The sequence below is a fragment of the Misgurnus anguillicaudatus genome, chromosome 18 (assembly GCF_027580225.2).
Source record: "Misgurnus anguillicaudatus chromosome 18, ASM2758022v2, whole genome shotgun sequence".
Classification (NCBI taxonomy): domain Eukaryota; kingdom Metazoa; phylum Chordata; class Actinopteri; order Cypriniformes; family Cobitidae; genus Misgurnus; species Misgurnus anguillicaudatus.
In genome coordinates, this window is record NC_073354.2 from 20467253 (window position 1) to 20486461 (window position 19209).

Consider the following 19209-nt stretch of genomic DNA (forward strand, 5'->3'; position numbering starts at 1 on the left):
CACTAATATTGGATCTGACAAAAATGTCACAGCAGTATAAACAGTAAGTAAAACATTTTACTTTATTTAAGATAACGTTACTCCGTTTCACTATTGCTTTGTAAGAGATGTCCTGTATGTTTGACTGTTTTAATTTACTAAAACATTAAACGATTAATAAAGGTGCAACACTTAACAATACAACTGTAATATAACGGTATATACAAAGTTAGTGATAAGGAAGGACTTGCCAGCCACAATTTAGATTCTGATGCCCGCTTACTGTGTTGTACACGGTTATTTAGGCAAGTTGCGTTTGAAAGGTCCAACACTCAACAAAGCTTTTGTATCATGTGTATCATCTTTAGCACCCAGAATCTTTTGTGGCTCAAACATATGAAGGGTTTCGTTGCAAAACGAGATAAATCCATTTCGAACATTTTTGTCAAAACATGTTTATTATTATGTTATCATGTTATTATTTTGTTTTATGGTGCTACTTAGCTGTATTTTTTAAGTTATGAAGGTTTAAATCTAAACAAAACAACTGCAGTTGAATTGAAATTAATTGGAATGCACAACCAAAAAACGAGATTTCTGAACAATTAAAAAACGGTGGATATCTCGTTTTGCAACGAAACTCTTCATATGTGTCCGGCTGCTATTTTTACACATTAATGTTTTTAAAACATTTCCCCACATGTAATGACGAGGAATGAAGCTTTACAATCATAGCAGTGGGCGTTTACTTCCAAGTCTTCAATGCGGCCCCCCCTTCAATTGAACCATTTCTTCAGAGAGCCACTAATCCATGTTACAAAATAGCCTATTTCTTATTGCTTTTGATGTTTTTGAATGTAAAAACCATGCCAAGATCATAAGTAGACCTCAGACAACAGTATTAAACAATAAAATCGACAGATTCAATGCCCCTTTAAAAACATTATTTATCATTCACTTTAAAGATTTTATAGGACCCAAAAAAGCTGAGCTGACATTCAGCTGAAACATTCAACAGGTGTAACCTGAGATGTTCACTTTTTGAGGGAACTAGCGCTGTCTCAACAACGCTTTAGGAACGGTATACCAAGTGCAGCACTGACATGTAACTCATAGAACCAGACAAATGTGAGCAGAGAGTACCACCCTACCACCTCACAAACACCCTGAACTGAAGCTCCAAAACACAAGGTTCTAAAGGCAGCCATACCACCAGCAGAATGAGCCCCTATGTCTATGACCTCTGAGGGCAATCTGTGAAGGTTGTAAGCAAGAAAAATAGCCTTAACTATCCACTTGCTAAGAGTTTGCTTGGTCGCCTAAGGTGTTTCTTGGGCGAACCAAAGCATACAAAAAATTGCTCAGATCTCCATCACGAAGAGGATCTGTGTACAAAAGCATCCAGTGCTCGCACTGGACATACAAAATGAAGCTTCTCCTGCTTCTCATCCCTAAACGGGGGAAGACAGAAAGCCTGCAAGAACATTGGTCAGTACCTTAGGCACAAAACCAAGCCTAGGGTAGAGAAAAGCCTTGACCATCTCCAGTACAAGTTTTCAAGCGACTGAGCGACCAAGGGAACATGGTAGGTGAATACGACTGCTACATAGACCTTCAGTGTAGAAGGGGATAACCTTAAACCTATCCTGCAAAAACTCCCACATTGTGCCAACTGGGCAGTAAACTGGATCATGCAAATGTTTGGTGCACCATGAAGTGAAAACACTCCACTGGGCTGTCGAGAAGAGACACCAGGTCTTTGAACCATATCCGGTTCAGCTAGAACAGGGCTAGCCGAACCCTGTTCATGCTAGACAAACCCTGTCGCATGCAAAGGATTCTCTCCAGAACTTTGAGGGGCAGAGTAATCAGACGAAAGGCGTACAGGTGTAACCTCGCCCACAGGTGTACAAAACAAGCCCCAGCGATGTTTAATGTACAAGGGAAAACCAGAGAAGACAGTGAGTTATCTCTCGAGACGCAAACAGATCCACTTCCTCTCAATAAAACCTTGTCCAAATGAGCTCCACCACCTTGGGTGGAGATGCCAGTCTCGGGCCTCAGCACATGTATCAACAGGATGTCTGCTCCCTATTTCAGAGATCCGAGAATGTACACTTCTATGAGTGGAAGCAGTTTTCCTGGTGCACAAACCTTTTTGAGCGCAAACCTCTCTGTTGATTAATGTATTAATGTATTAATGTTGACCAATATGCAATGGTCCAGAACATACGGTAGAAAATATTATCGGGCATGAAAGACTGCCAGCATCTCCAGGCAGTTTATCTGCCAGCTGAGCTGATTGGCCTTCCATAATCTATGGCCCCAATGGCCTTCCATAACCACTCCCTAGCCTGTGAGGAATGCATTGGTCGTAAGCATAATACAACAACCCCTGAGGCTCAGCACCAGCCCATGGGAAAGGAACCATGGCTTCTTTCATAATGCTAAGGCACGAAGACATCTGCAAGTGACCTTGATCATACAAAAAGGATTGCTCCTCGGGTTAAACCCCCTGGTTTTTATCCACCACTGTAATGGTCTCATGTGAACCAGCCTCAAAGGTAACACGTTGGATGCTCTAGCTGCACAGTGTGTGACTGGCCTAGTCTCATTTTGCCCACAGTTTGAAAAATGGAATCTATACGAGCAGGAGACAGTCAAGCCCACATTGTAATTGAAACCCATACTACGTCCAAAAAGCGGTTCTTATAGCATGCTCTTCTTGGTGTTTAGTCTCATTCCCAGCCCTTTCATATGAGCAAGGATAGCATCTCGATGTTCTGACTGGGCTAATATCAGCAAGTCATCGATGTAATTCAGAACATGGAACACAAAGCCAGTGCTACATCCATGCATTTTGTAAAAGTGCAGTGTTTGTGAGCTGGACAAGTACACTGAGCCCCCAAAAACGAACCGTGCATCTGAATACCAACCATAGCAGATGTAGTCCTAACAGGCTTAGTGGGGACTGCTGGGGGCTTAATGGATGATATAGCCAAGGGGGCTCGTGCGAGGTGTATAAGGCTTATCTTGTAAAAAGCGCTTGTACAATCTACTCTTGGGACGAGCGCATAGCTTCAGCCCGGTCACAGGGTTAGTGATCACCTCTAATAAAACCTCATATGTAGGGAATGCTGAGGGTGGATCTTTAATAACCCCCACATTAACACTCATCACGTCCACCTTGGAGGACAGATGTACTGCAGAGCTCCCATGCTGCTCTTCGACCATGTCAAAGATTGAAATCAAACTTTAATGCTCCTAATCTTATAATTATGAGACTTTAGCCTGGATTTCATAGACAGGGTCACAAATTGCTAAATAGATTTTCCTGCAAATTCAGGATAAAAATGAAATTATAAAATAAAATACGGACCTGCTTTTGTACTCAAAAACATGTCTGAGGAAATTAATTGAAAGACTTTTTGGCAGGCTTTCGTAGTGGACATGATTTCTCTTAAACATATAAAAGAAATCCATTATGAATAGTGAATAGAGTTCATGCCGCTGCTCTGACATCATTGAGCACAAGACAAAGAAAGCAAGATGCCAAATTCTCTCTCAATATATACACAGTCACATGGTGAGACCTAACACTAAATTAACACGTCTGCACTCTGCACCCTCTCGTAATACAGAGCTGTCTAAATGAAACTTCTGCCCTCTATGTGACTTACAGACAAAACTTTATATAAGCAAGCATTTATTTTCATTACTGCACGCTAAACCAAATTACTGTTACAACAAAAGTATACTTTTACTGCTAACATAACACATGTCAATCTCTCTATACAGACACTGATTGTGGGGTAAATTTGAGTTGTGAATATCAATTTATTTTTTAGTGAAATCCTGATCTCTCTGTAGAGAGTAAGATGACTTATATGACAGCCACTAATAAGTCACTTATAAAGTTTATAATCACCTCATGCACTATATAAACAACCAAAGCAAATATATGTAATTAATATACGTGTTGTGTTAAATGCCACTTGAATGGAGGGGCAGATCATTGAAATTGCTGTCAAAAGCTGTCAAAGCTAACATGAAACAAGTTAGACAGTAAACGACTGAACAGATTTACTCTTTGTACATTTACTCTTTTATACAAACTGCTCAGATTAGGACATTGATGATATTGATGTATTTACTGTACCTTACATATACTATTACAATACTAAAATAAAGTAGTGTTCTTTCTGCACTCTCAGATAAAAGGTACAAAAATTGTTACCTTAAAGGTGCATACTTGTACCTCAAAGGTATTTATACCAAAAACGTACATATTAGGACCTTCTTAAAATGTACCATCCTAGTGACAACTTTTGTAGCTTTTATTCTGACACTATGTACAGTATGACATCACTGTGAAGAACACAAGAGTGCACAAGAGTTTTATGAGTGTATGTTATAGTAATCTTGATTGTAACATGAAATGTTTGCATCACCAAATAAAATTCTTATTTTAAACAGATTTTTTGCTCAGTACAGAAAAATTTGAGATGTATGGAACTTGAGCAAACGTCTATTGATTTACATTTAAATTTATTGATGTCGAGAATTTAACAGAGATTAAAAATTGATTTGTGATTTTTCTTTCCTGTGCGTTTAATCAATTTATTAACAGTACAGTTTAATTATTAAAGTGATTCTTTATTGTGATAATTTAAAGTGATAATTGAATGTAAATGCTGCAAAACAATGCCTTAGGCTATGTGCTATATGTCGTGTCACTTTTTGTATAATATTTCTAGTTTAGGCTCTCCTCGTATAATAATTGTTAAAGATATGTAAATAAAAATTGCACATGGATTCAATATATATTTTAACAATGAAAATCTCAGAAAGATCTTGAAAACAGCTCTTTTAAAAACTAAGCAAAATAAATAAATTTCGATCAAAACAAAACATATGATGAAAAATTTATTTCAAAGTCCAGATGAGTCTTTGCAGTCCGTCAGATATTATATACATTAGAAGAAATAAAAAAATGAATATCAACGCTATGTGATTCAGTTGTATTTCTTAACCTATTTCTTTTGTGCACCACTAGGTTTAGTCATAAAGAAGATGCACATTGGCGTATGAGCATGAAGAATAAAGCACAAAATAAGGTATTAAAAATTAGTTAATTTTACGTTGACATGAAAATCTTATTTTAATTCACAAAAATACACTGTAAAAAATGCACTCAAATTTTTAAGTATCAATTTTGATTTACAAGTCATCTTTGATTTTATCTTGACTTAGTGATATGTTGCTGTACGTATACAATAAATTGGTATTAGCTCAATTTATCTCAACTTTAATTTATAAAATTTAGTCTAAATGACTTAATTACACTCTAAAAAATGGCTGTAATTTTGCAGCTGGTTGCCAGTAACTTACTGTAGAAGATAAAGTCAAAAAATGGTATATGTTCATTTAACTTTAAACAAAATGTTGCCAGTAAATAACATAAATGTAAAATGTACAGTAAGTTACTGGCAGCTAGTTGCCAGTAACACCCATTAATACTGTAATTTCTACAGACATTTTTTACAGTGTATACTTAAAAATGTATGTGCAAAAAAAACATTTTACAGTGTAGTGTGGATTCGTTAAGATAAAGAAAATATTTTTTAAATATATATTTTAAGTTTTACCTGTATGCCAGCCCATGGCGTTTCAGGTGAAATTCGTTTTTTCCTCTTGTATGCAAATAAACTCCAAAATGGCCTCCATAGCAAGGATGCAACTAAACACACACTGCCCACAATCCAGAGGTCCTTATCCTGCAAGAAGGTATCCATGGCAACAACATTTACACCCCACAGGCCTGCTCAAATCTACAACCTATTCCTATACTCTTTTCCTCTTGAACTCCGTTGTAGCAGTATATCTAGCGTTGTTTCTTTCTCTTACTCTCTCCCTCTCTCTCTTTTTCTGTCTCTTTCGTTCTTTTAATCCTGCTCTGGTTGTTGACATCAGCACTGCAGGGAAGCTACAGATTACGAAAGGTGGACAGATAGAGTGAACACGGCTATGAGGAGAGAACGCCTCCGCCCCCCACCCCATCCATAAAAGGTGAAAACATCTGCCAGTCAGCAAGACGAGAAGCGAACAGGTGGCTTCACAGCAACGGAGGGCAGTTAGCAGAACTCAATGTATCCTTTAACATTAGACACAGCACTTAAAGTTCCTGCACACACACAATGGGGTGACAGATGCATGGTCTGTATAACCTGACACATATACAGTGTTGCTATGTAAAGCACACAACGGGACAGAACATCAGAAATGCCAACTTATCAAAGATTCGGCACCCATGTCTGCTATAGGCAGACCGGAGATATGTGCACGTGCGGGCTGACATTCAGACAAACACTCACAACTATTCACAACATGGATGACTGATCCAAGGCTGTGTAATCAGACTCACAGGGGTACAGCAGCAGAAGCAGTCTGATTTAAATAGACTGGAGGTCTTAAGTTACTCCTATCTGCTTTGCACTGGAGGTCATTTGGCCCGCAGCGTGTAATAAAATAAATCTGTATTGATTTACTTGACATGTTGGCATTCCAGTGAATTACAGTCTAGAAATTAAGTAAACTTGTGAAAATGTGACATGAGGTGAAAATCGTAGCAGACACACTTGGAAAATGAAGAATCAATAGCACGCTTTATATTTTTTGTCCTCTTATCTTTGCTCTCTTCTGTTTGACCTTACTTCTGTTCATCAATTAAGCAGTACATTTTGTTTAAAATGTAGTCCAAATCTTTGGTATTAATTTTTCTTTATTAATAAGTTTTCCATATTTTAATAAACTCACCAAAACTATGAAATCACACAAATGTAACTGTAAATGTAAAAATAAAATAAAGAAAAGTTACATTTTAGCATCTTAAATGTATAATTCATCCAAAAATGAAAATAATATGTTAATTAAATCGTTCTCTGATATTTACAAAGAAGGTATGTGCCTTTGTTAAGTACAAAAGTTATCCAGAGATGGTTGAACATCTCCATTTACAACCCTAGGGTTTACCTAAATTAAATGGTCTATTATTACCTTATTTGAAAGGGTCATCAATAGACCTTATGCGTGTTTGCAAACAGAGATGACGTTTTTTGTGGGCGGAGCCCAACTGGTGGCAGAAAGTGACAGCTCCGCAATAGGGTGTTTTAGCATTAAACTGTGATTTTTGTGTTCTGTCGAAGTCTGTTTCATCTATATTTCTCTTAAAGGGAAATTCCGCCTTGAAATGATCCTAGGGTTAATAACAAACGTGTACCGAGTTCGACCGTTCACTGGAGTTTGTTTTCATGCTAGTCTAACGTGACCAGTGTTATTGCTAAACGCAAATTAGCATGTTATGGTAGCCCTCCGGGCACCAGTGCACCAAAAACGAAATCGCCAAGTCCATACCACCAACAATGCTCAAAATAACCCCACACTTACACTGTAGCACAATGAGGGTCTCTATATGTAAACCGAAGCATTGAGAACTTTGCAAGTGTACAGGCAGTTTATTAAAAAGAAACATTTACCGTTCACGTCTGGATCACATATCCATGCGGGCGCCATCTTGGGAAAACTGAACTCTCGCGTGAAAGCACAACACCTGTTCAGGGCAACAACGTTTCACGCGAGAGTTTAGTTTTCCCAAGATGGCGCCCGCATGGATATGTGATCCAGACGTGAACGGTAAATGTTTCTTTTTAATAAACTGCCTGCACACTTGCAAAGCTCCCAATGCCTCGGCCCACATACAGAGACCCCCACTGTGCCACAGTGCAAGTGTGGGGTTATTTTGAGCATTATTAGTAGTATAGACATAGCGATTTCGTTTTTAATGCACTGATGCCCCGAAGGCTACCATAACATGCTAATTTGCGTTTAGCAATAACACTGGTCACGTTAGACTAGCATGAAAACAAACTCCAGTGAACGGTCGAACTCGGTACACGTTTGTTATTAACCCTAGGATCATTTCAAGGCGGAATTTCCCTTTAAGTGTAATGTTTCTTATAACGTTTTCACCAAGTTACGTTTATTTTTTAAATAAATTAAAAGTTTAAATGGCTTACAAGATCAGATACAAGGATTTTACTAGAATGTTTCTCATTACTAAAAATATATTTTAAAACCTCAAACCTTAAAGCAAATATATTTCCTTTTGCCTTTCTATATTTGCATTTATGCATTTGTCTGACACTTATCCAAAGCGACTTACAGTGCATTCAAGTTACTTCCATAGTAGGAATAAAAAAATATGATGGAATTTAATGGGTACCGTCAACTGTGTGCTTACATCATTTATCAAAATATTTTCTTCATCATTTATCATGAAACTTCCAAAATATTTTTTTCCTACTATGGAAGTCAATGGTCACTATCTGCTGTGTGTTTACCATCATTTCTCAAAATATTTTATTTTGTGTTCATCAGAAAAAAAGAAATTCATACAGGTTTAGAACAACATGAGGAGGACTAAATGATGACAGAATTTTCATTTTAAAGTGAACTATCCCTTTAAATCAGTATGTGTGCTTTGGCAATCAAACCTAGGACCTCTGAGCTGCTAACGCAATGCTCTACCAATTAAACCACAGGACATATACCAACAAGTAGCAAACAGGTTTTTAAAGTGGGCTATATTTAAATTATTGTTCCTGCCCTAAAAACCAAATGCTTGGCAGTACATATTTTAGAAAATCACCAACGTTGTACCATCTCTGTTTGGTGGTTCAAGCAAGCAATGCAAGATTAACTGGCGCCCCCTGCTGTAACCTCAGCGTGTTTACACTTTGTCACCTGCATATTTATGGTATGCATCATCTTATTTAAAGTGCTAAATGTATTTGGGCATGCAGGCATGTGTGTTTGTATGGTCTGTACTGTGTGTTAAAGTGTGTATATTGAATGTCTATAAAAATAGAATGCAGAATTTGTGTGACACTTGAAAGTACAGAAAAAGTGACTTAGATGATCGGTTTCATTTAAAACAAAAGTCTGCCACGTTGTTGTGCACCACAAAGAAATTTCGTAATTCTGTGGTTTGTGAAAATGAACAGGAAATGTATGTACAGTAATTGTGATAATTCAGCCCCCCCTATTGGCAGGCACTAAACAATACAACAACAAATCTCTCTCTGTCTCTCTCTCTCTCTCTCCATGTAAAAGTAAAGCAAGATGCCTGGGATGCCTGGTTTCCTTTACTGTATATATAGAATTTATAGGTAAGGCATGGGGGTTTGTTTATCAGTATTCATAAATTAATAAATAATTATTTCTAAAGACCTCTAAATGTCACCTTATGGACTTGTTTTACATTAGCAATATTCCATGAATATAAAAGTCACTTTAATGCATTAATATGGACTAAATCCTTAACCATCAAGAAATTTAAATTAAATTTTTTTTAACTGTATACATGTACTGTATTAATATAAACATTAAAACCAGATTTACTATTTAATTATAGGAAACTACATGCAAAATAATGTTAATAAAATGCAGTTGATTTCAGTAGAGGCCAGACTGCCAATGTTGAAATTTAAAGGCAAACTTGATAAAAGGGTACAAGTATGTGTGTCTGATACAAGTATGCCTGCGTGTGTGCGTTTATTCTTGTTCTGGAGCAGGGCTTATTAAAGTGGGGTCCGGGGACCCCTGGTGGTCCTCAATGCTTAGCCAGGGGGTCAGGATTTTTTTTTTATAAATTAATTATTAATATAATTATTTTGTATTATTAAAAAATATTTTTTCTGTGCTATGGGGACCATCTACAAACTATGTCAGTCTAGCTACTGTTCATTTGAAAAAAACTTTAAGAAAATGTAAAGTATAACTGTTGAGTCCAAATGTAATCTGTACAAAACAAGCCCCCTAAAAACACATACCCTGAATTAACGTGATTCAAGAGAAAATTCTATTTTGGGAATAAAACAAGTGTAAAAATATGCTTTATGGTAATGGGCTTAACTGTTTAAGGTTTATGGGGTCTTGGTTATTTCTAGAGAGTTACCTGAACAGGTTTGAGCTCCCAGTAGCACCGCATTGCCTCCACTCGTTCAAGATGGTGAAAAAGCGTCAGTCGATTCATCCCAAGCTCCATGACTCGTGACTCCTCCCCCTCCATACCCCTGTTATCAAAAACACATTTACATTACATTTATGCACTTGGCAGACACTTTTATCCAAAGCAACTTATATTTGGCATTCAAAGTTTATTTTATCAGTATGTGTGTTTCCTTGGGTTACCTTTGTGGTGCTCTACCAGTTGAGATACAGAAACACCAATACGGAACAAAACTACAGGACACGGATAGGCAGTGCCTTATTTTCCTCTTTGTTGTGTAAATAAAATAGGTATAATTTAGTCTGGCTTTATTTAAAATTATGCAAGACTGTTGATCAACACAAAGCAGCCTTAAAGGAACAGTATGTAGGATTGTGGACAAAACTGGTATTGCAATCACAAAACGTGTGGCTAAAACAGGTACTGCAATCACACAACTGGTGGCCAATACCCAAAATGACAACATAAACATCAGTTGAGGGCTGCAACTCCACTTTTTAAATGACAATATCCTGGCCAGACCACTGTTGTCAGTGATAAAAGTATTTGAAATGAAAATGATTTCTTAATGTCTAGTGACATATCAGGGCCATTTTATGATTAATTGATATACATTTCTTACATACTGTTCCTTTAACTCAGCTGTTGGAAGACGCCTTGACTTTACATCAGACTCCCTGTCTTCCTGTTTATCTTATGTTTGCTTTCTTCACATAAAGGATTAAATGTTTATGGGTTTTCCTGAGCTATTTTAAACAAAAAGAACAGCTTGTCAGTAAGCGTAGGTATGAGTTTTTGGTTAGGTGTTGGTTTAGTGAGCAGGTGCAGGTCAGTGCTGAGGTCTGGGTGCATGTGGGATGGTTGGGGTCAGCAGCTATAAGCAGCTTTACGGGGGTCAGATGGTCATTTTGTGCAAAACGTGAGTCAGGTGGTGAGCCTCTTGAAAGACAACGCATATTTTATCTATTATTAGGTCTTATAATGCATGACCAAAAGCTAATTGATTTGTTAATTCAGGTTTAAGTGGAAGCATGTGATTGGTTTGGACTAGATGAGTTGTGTCGTCATGACTTAACGAGCGGATAGCATTGAAATTAAAGTAAAATGGCATATAAAAGTAACTATTGTGCTAACATCCACTGTAACAAAAGAGATGCAAAATGCTTTTGTCACTTCACATACCTGACTTTACAATTTATTCACTGTCTTTCAACAGTAATCCAGGCCATATTTAGACCTCAACTCATCAAAATGTTCTCTGATAAGAACTAAGCATGTTGTACTGTTTCCAAGGGATCAGTTCAGATTCCATTCTGTGCATAACATGTTGATCCATCTAGATACCCGGTAACAGAAAGTCCTGTTAGAGTGGAATGAAGTGATCCCCTCTGGCCAGGGACACCCCAACAAGAACACTGCTCTATTTTCATACCAGACACACTGACACAGTCCTGAATCTGGTCTGGCGCCACGGGGGGCAGACACAGTATATTGCAGGGAATTAAAAATAAGAATGTGAATATAATGATGTTAGGCTTATAATCGTGTCCTTCATTTTAGTATCCCATCTCTGCGCATTACCTTAATGTCAGGCACTTTTATATACTGTGATACGAATGCAAACAAACAAGCTCAGGGGGATATGAATCAATACTTCTTAAGAAACCTTCATTATGTTTTGTTTATGGTCCCCTTAAATCTTCTGCATACACTCTCAGAAATAAAGGTACAAAAGTTGTCACTGGGACAGTACCCTTTCAAAAAGGTACACCTTTGTACCCAAAGAGTGCATATTAGTACTTTGAACTGCCAAAATGTACCTGTAAAGGTACATATTTGTACCTAAATGGTACATATTTGGACCTTTTTTAGAGGGTACTGCCCCAGTGACAGCTTCGTACCTTTATTTTTGACAGTGTACTGTGATCTTGGCCTTGCCTTCGCATTTATCGGTGCAGTGTTACCGGGGCTCCTTTAAAAGGCTTTTAAAGGCTTATGCTACGCTGATGAAAGACCCTTGCCGGCTCTCTGTCAGCACATCCCAAGATACACTTAGTTACATAACATTATGTTTGTGCCAGTGTTTATATATTTGTGCGTGCACATGGTAACCTCGTTGTCAGTGTCACTTAACAAATACGAGATGTAACGTGGTGGGTGCTGTGTTTGTTTGCAAACGCGAGTCGGCAGGTTTACGATTCAGGGATTTTAAATGGCAATATTTATCAAAGGTGGTCATTTAAAGTTGGTATTTGGTTATGTAATCTACTGTATTAAAAGTGGAAGTCCTTTGTTGAATCAGAAAAATTGTTTAAATGGTCTCAAGCTGTCACTTGAGCAGTATTTTTTTAAAACATTTAAAAATCATATACATCTGGATCCCAATATGTACATTTGATGTACTAATATAAACTCTTTAGGAAAGTGTACTTTTTGTAAGGGTACCACCCCAGTGACATCTATGAGTGTGTGCTGTATGTAATACATATATACATATATATGTATATATATATATCAGGGCTCAACGCAAATAATTAATAATAAATAAATAATGATCTGGCCAGCGGTTCAGGTTTTTACTTGCCCTGCCAAAATTTTCACTGGCCCAATAAAAAAAACTATCACATAGGCTATTTAAAAATAATAATTCAAAAGTCAAATATAATTGTATACAACAGACATGTTCCAACGAAAAACTTTTCTGCGTTACCTACTTCAAGATGTTAAATAATATACATTGATGAAAATATATTTTTTGTGACTAAGGGTGAAGCACTGGCCCGATCGGGCAAGTGACAATACTTTTTACTGGCCCGCACGTCTCTCATGTTTGCCCTGGCAGTCATTTATGTTTTGTGTTTGCGTGTATTTTTTTGTGTATATATTATATATAAATGTAAAAAAATCTGAAATGTATACATGCATGTATGTGTGTGTGTTTAATTATACATAAAAATAGGACTACACACAATACAAACACATATATTATCCATAAACTCACTTTTATATTTATGTTAATAATTGTGATTAATCTTTGCCCAGCATTTATATTTTTAAATATAATCAACTTAGATTTACAAGTCATTTTAATTTGTTTGTTATCTTAACTAGTGACGAGTTGCTGTAACTTATAAAATAAAGTTGAATTAGCTTAAGTTATTTTAACTTTATTTTATCACTATTCAAGATAAAAAAATAAAAGTTGAAATGATTTGCAAATCCAAGTTGATTATACTTAAAAATGTAAGTGTAAAATAAATGTACAGTGTAGTCTTTAAAAAATTATGGATTATCAACCCAGTTTTGGGTCAAAAAGGGACAAATCCCTCCGTTGGGTTAAATCAACTTAGAAGATGTTATTAATTGACCCAACAATGTGTTAAAACAAACCAGCATTTGGGGTTAAACATCCCATCATAGGTTAAATTACAACCCAACTGGTTGGGTTCGCCCTTTTATTCCAACGCTAAAAACCACCCAGAATATTTTTTGTTAATGTTGGAGGCCAGCAGGAGACTTCGCTTTAAAAATATGGTTGGGTAAAACATAAACAAAACTGGGTTTTAATTAATTCATGCCTGGTTATTTAAATCCAAGGTTCGTTCAGATATGGACATTTTCCAGGTTCATTAAACCCAAAGGATGAATCAAAACCACCCAGAATTAGTTTTGGTTTATACCCAATTGTGCTGGACCTCTAATCTGTGAAAATTTTAGCTCTAGCCAGTAATCCTGTGATATTTCGCAGTATGTATGTTGTTAATTTTAGTATGTTGGAATCGTAAAGTCATATCTTAATTCATTTTGACAGGCAGTTTTCAATAACATCGTAAGGGAAGTTTAGACTTTCAAGCCAGTACAGATCATTCTGTAACTCTGCTTCCAGTACACCATCAACTGAAGTTTCTTATTAGAAGTGTACAAATACAAATATACCACAATGTTGTATATTTCACAGTCATTTAAATCTGTAGGCCATGAAAAAGTTGTTGCTAAATTCAGAATGCAGGTCTTGATGAATGGAGCCTAACCATAGCCAACTAATATTAAAGAATGTGCAGCTATTTTGTCCATACAGAGAAGCTCAGGGGAACATTTAATATCTCATATCAACACCATCACTTTTGCAGATGCCCAATGCAATAGCTGAGCAGTGTACAGTTACACATACTTCAATGCACTTTCGACATTCATCACAAGCCTTTATCCCAAATAAACAAACACGGAGAGCTTCATACAATAAAAGCATCACGTTCAATAAAATTGTTATAAAAGTATGTTTGCACGTAAATGCTTGCAGACTTATCAGACTTAATGCTATACAGTCAGTGTATATAGAATTAGAAGCAGCACATAGAGTTTCCACTTACATTTGATTAGACATGCTGGCCAATTATTCTTCTTTGCTTTTTTTAAGATCTGTCCTCTTGTCCTTTATCACACAGTCTGCATCAAGGCAGGCTCGCCTATTCTTCTTCTTTGCTCGTTTTGAGATTCCTCTCGTCCTTCCTCTGTATCACACAGTCGGCATCAAAGGTGTTGTGCTGTAAATCTGTGTCCGGTCCGAGACATGGTTTGCTGTTCACACCGTACGTGCTGTGTCAATGCCACAAGATCAAATGAGAAAGAAGAGATAGTCCCAGGGATGTTCCTGTGGAAACAGGTCAGTGAGAGATGAGTCAAGTGTGTCTGTATGTGTCTGTGTGAGGGTAGGGGTTCAAAAGGGGAGAAGCCCTGAGAATAGAGGTGGTTTGGGGAGGGTTAAACATGTTATTGTGGAGGGTGTGGAATTTCAGTGCCATGTGTTCCTGTGTGTGTGTGTGTGTGTGTGTGTGTGTGTGTGTGTGTGTGTGTGTGTGTGTGTGTGTGTGTGTGTGTGTGTGTGTGTGTGTGTGTGTGTGTGTGTACAGGATTGGCCATACTAGTAAAACTTAAAAAACATCAAATCATGTTTAGAGGCAATATTAGGAAATCAGTGTGCTCAGTTTTACTTTTAAAATACATTAATAATTCCTAATAGTCCATTTCTCAGAAATAAAGGTACAAAAGTTGCCACTCGAACGGTACCCCTTAAAAAGGTCCTAATATCCCTACTGAAAAATCCAGCATAAGCTGGTTTTAGCTGGTCTCCCAGCTTGGTTTTAGCTGGTTTTGCTGGTGTAGCAAGCTGGTTTTGCTGGTGTAGCAAGCTGGTCTAACTGTGTTTTGGTCACCTTTTAAGCTGGTCTAGCTGGACTTAGCTGGTCAGGCTGGAAGACCAGCTACCCACCAGCATGACCATCTTTGTCAGGCTGGGAAGACCAGCGTAAACCAGCTATTGCCACCTTAAACCAGCTACCAGCTTATTTAGCTGGATTTTTTAGTAGGGATGTACCATTTAGGTACAGATATTTACCTTTGAGTTACCAATATGTATCTTGGAGGTACTAATAGGCAAACTTTAAATACAAATGCATACTTTTTAAAAAGGTACCACCCCAGTGACAGCTTTGTACCTTTATTTCTGAGAATACACTGTAAAAAAATTCCGTAGAAATTACAGCTGGGTTGACGGTAATTTACCGTAGATTTAAATTTATGTTTTTTACTGGCAACATTTTAAATGAACATTAAACATTTACAAGTCTTTGTCTTTACAGAGTAAAACTAAAAAACAGCATCAAGCAAAACAAATCTGAAGCAAAAAACAGAAAAAGGTTGATGATGATTTCTGGTTCCCAGAATGCGTTGCATGAGGCTGTTATTGTATAGTTTTATTCTGTAAAGATAAAGACTTGTTAATATTTTTTTTTTTAAATGTACTTTGAACAAACTCTTGCCAGTAAATAACATAAATACAAATCTACGGTAAATTACTGCAATAACATTGTAATTTCTGCGGATTTTTTTACAGTGTATAGAGACAATTCAGACTGAATCACCTGTTCCTTGACTATTTAAAGTCTAATAGTCATTGTCTTGTAACTTGTATTATTTATAACCACACTGATTAAAGTGTCACTCTATGCAAAGTCTATAAGATTTTAATGTGCGCTATTTTTGCAACAGTCCTGTTTTAACAATGCCAGTCTAGGTTTAAAACATGTACAAGTCAAATTTGTTCAAGATGGAAATGCATCTGCACAAGTAAATCTTAGGAAAAAATATTATATTGATGAAAAAGAAAATAGAATAAAGCAGATGGATAAATGGGATGAAAAAAAACAGAAGATCCGCGTGAAAACTGTTCTCTGCATTCCTGAGCATTTCAATTGGCAAATATAAGACCTTGAAAACAGGTGCTGATCTCTTAGCTCCTTTCTTGATGTCCCTGTAGGTAATCGTAAAACTATAAAGATTTTATTTGTTGTGTCAGAATATAGGTTAACTATGTGTCCTGACAGTTGTGTTTTTATGTGATGCATGCTCATTAAAAAAAAGAACAGGATCAAAGCCAAAGTGCACCTGTTCCTGTCCTTTTATAAACCTGTATGAGTAATACATTTTAAAGGGTTAAAATGTTTTATTATAAGCTTGAATTGAAAATCAGCTTTAAAGGAAATGTTTGAACAATTAGTTTATAAGTTCACTATTATTAAGTTGGGTCAAATATGGACTTTTTAAAGATGAATTTAAAGCAATGACTGGGTTTGTTCATATTTTACAGAAAACCCAATACCCGGTGTGTTCTTTAAAAAGTAATAAATGACCCAATACTTGCAATATCATCATTACGAACTAAAAAAAACGTTTAAGCGTTTGTGTATATGTCTGTTTGTCCATCTGTGTGGTGGGGGAGGGCACTCAGTACATTTACAGATTTTTGGATATGATTAGGAACTTGATGTGTGCCTGCCTGTCTGTCAGCAAAAGAGTAATGTTACACATTAAAATATTTCTTCATTCCCCACCCAGAGTCATTCTGCCATTGCACTTTCAGTCGCTCCTGATAAATTCTCTCTTACACACACACACATACACGCTGTGGAAACACCGATCGTGGTGCTGACACGAGTTTTATTTCAACCTTAATCTGACCTGCATGTTTTGCTGTCTGTGTGAAATTCAAGAGCAGCATTGGTATGTGTGTGTGTCTGTGACTATGATTGTCTGCTTGCATGTGCACAACTAACTATCCACATAAGAAAGCACACAGGAAACCCAGACCTGTTGAACCCCACCATATTCTCTGTCTAAATGACAGTCAATTTTAATGTTTGTTTGTGCATTAAATTTCAAATACGATGCATGTTACAAAACCATGCATTTAACAAAAACTGGTTACTTCTGCCATCTAGTGGCTAACAATGTCGTTGTGAAGTTGCAGAAGATTTGCAAACCATAGACCCTTTACTGTTTGTACACAATGATGACGTGGCAACGTATGTGCGCGCATTTTGGCAACGGAAGTATGGCAAGAATCAACAGTGAAACAACACAGACAGAGTAAGTTATTTTAAAAAGTTGACTTTATCAAGTTGACTTTATCAACTTTTTCAACCCAGCTACCAGATCCGTGTACTATAGTGGAGTGGATAGAAGACGTTATTATATTAGTGCAACCAAACGCAACAACCAGACATTTTGATGCTGGGAAACCGTTTTGCTAACAAGTTAGAACCAATGGGGAATAACACCACTTCTATAGTACATGTCCTCCTCATATGTGCCCCTCCTACAGGGTCCACATAAACGTTGGCATTTGCAACTAAATCAAAATAATATATTACATATTCATTAATGAATATGACACTATTTTAAACAGCTCTAGCCAATTTTCTTTTCGTAACTCAATTTAACCGAATTCATTTTAATTAAGATTTGTTATTTAATTTAAAGTCCATGTGAACAGGATATCGCGATCGACTTTACTTCGTATTGTGATGCATTTCCAAGTGAAACAGAAATCACACAAGGAAAATAGTGGGCGTGGTTTGCATAGATATGTATAAAGGCTAGATGTTTTACGGCGGAGTCTCTAACGTCATCACCTGGCGGCCATCTTACCACAGGCAGCTCGCTCACTCGTAGCATTGTGTTTAATGGTGCAGGTACTTTTAAATGACCATAACTTACATTTTCTACCAATTTTCGAACGGTTTGGTTTTTTACAGACGTTATTACCGTGGCTATATTTCTGGATGCTTTAACATGTTTCATGAAAAAAAATTGTATAAGTATGCAGTGTCATAGGTACATCTTTGATGTTTATAACAAACCAAACCGTTTGAAAATCAGTAAAGTTATGGTCATTTAAAAGTACCTGCACCATTAAAACTCAATGCTACGAGATAGCGAACTGCCTGTGGTAAGATGGCCGCCAAATGTGGACGTTCCACTTAATTGGCCAGCAGCGCGGGCGAGACAACTAGCCTTTATACATATCTATGTATGGTGGTTTGTGTCTTCCATTGTGAATTGATTGGATATAGAAAAGTAGACGTTTCATTCAGAAATAGAACTGGCAACGGATTGACTTCTGGAGGGGAGGAGTTAACCCATGCTCACGCCGGAACAGGAAGTAAATTTTTTTTAGATTTTGATTAAAGTTTAAAGGGGGATATGAATTTAAAAATAAAAAATAATTACCCAGAACGGATAAATTGTTTATAGGCTATTGAGCACTGAAATATTTCATTAAAAATATATTGTCAGTTATCTATTTTATGGGGACTTTAATCGTATTCTAATTGATTCAATCTATTTGTCAGTTATCTATTTCATGGGGACTTTAATCTTATTCTAATTGATTCAATCTATTTAAACCTCATCTGTCAAATTAAAACTCTGCAGCCAGTTATCAGTAGATCAAGAGGTTTTAACGACTAGCTTGATTTCAGATAGCATTGAAAACAGTCACTGGCTCCTCGAGCACAGACTCTATTGTGAAAACTAAGCCTTTGACTAGATTTATTGCGCATAGCATCCGACCCAACGTGACTCGCCCTTTATTGTGTACAAAGTCCATGAATCGAGAATTGTCACATTCATTCACTGCATCTGAGCTGTGCTGCTGACAAAACATAACGTAGATTTGCTATTGTCCACCAGTTCCCTTTCTAAAACAAGACCGCACGTTACAAATGTAAACACATGTTTCACTTCGTTTGATTAGAAATATGAAAATTGTGCAGTTAAAGAAGGGAAGTACACGAAAAGGTCATAAAAGGGGTGTGGGTGTG

At 36.9% G+C, this 19209-nt stretch overlaps 1 protein-coding gene across 2 annotated transcripts in view; it reads right to left on the minus strand.

Annotated features, from left to right (window-relative positions):
* Positions 1 to 14724, minus strand: part of mylk4b (myosin light chain kinase family, member 4b) — a 34559-nt gene extending 19835 nt beyond the window's left edge. Inside the window, exons 1-2 of one of the 2 annotated variants that reach the window (XM_073856044.1) lie at positions 14419 to 14724; positions 9995 to 10112 (exon numbers count right to left, since the gene is read on the minus strand). In XM_073856044.1, the coding sequence (XP_073712145.1) occupies positions 9995 to 10112; positions 14419 to 14432 (132 nt within the window). In that variant the 5' untranslated portion in view covers positions 14433 to 14724. Of the gene's footprint in view, positions 1 to 5627; positions 5964 to 9994; positions 10113 to 14418 lie in introns of those variants that run through there. The other variant, XM_073856043.1, reaches the window with a different exon arrangement.
* Positions 14725 to 19209: the final 4485 nt, after the last annotated feature.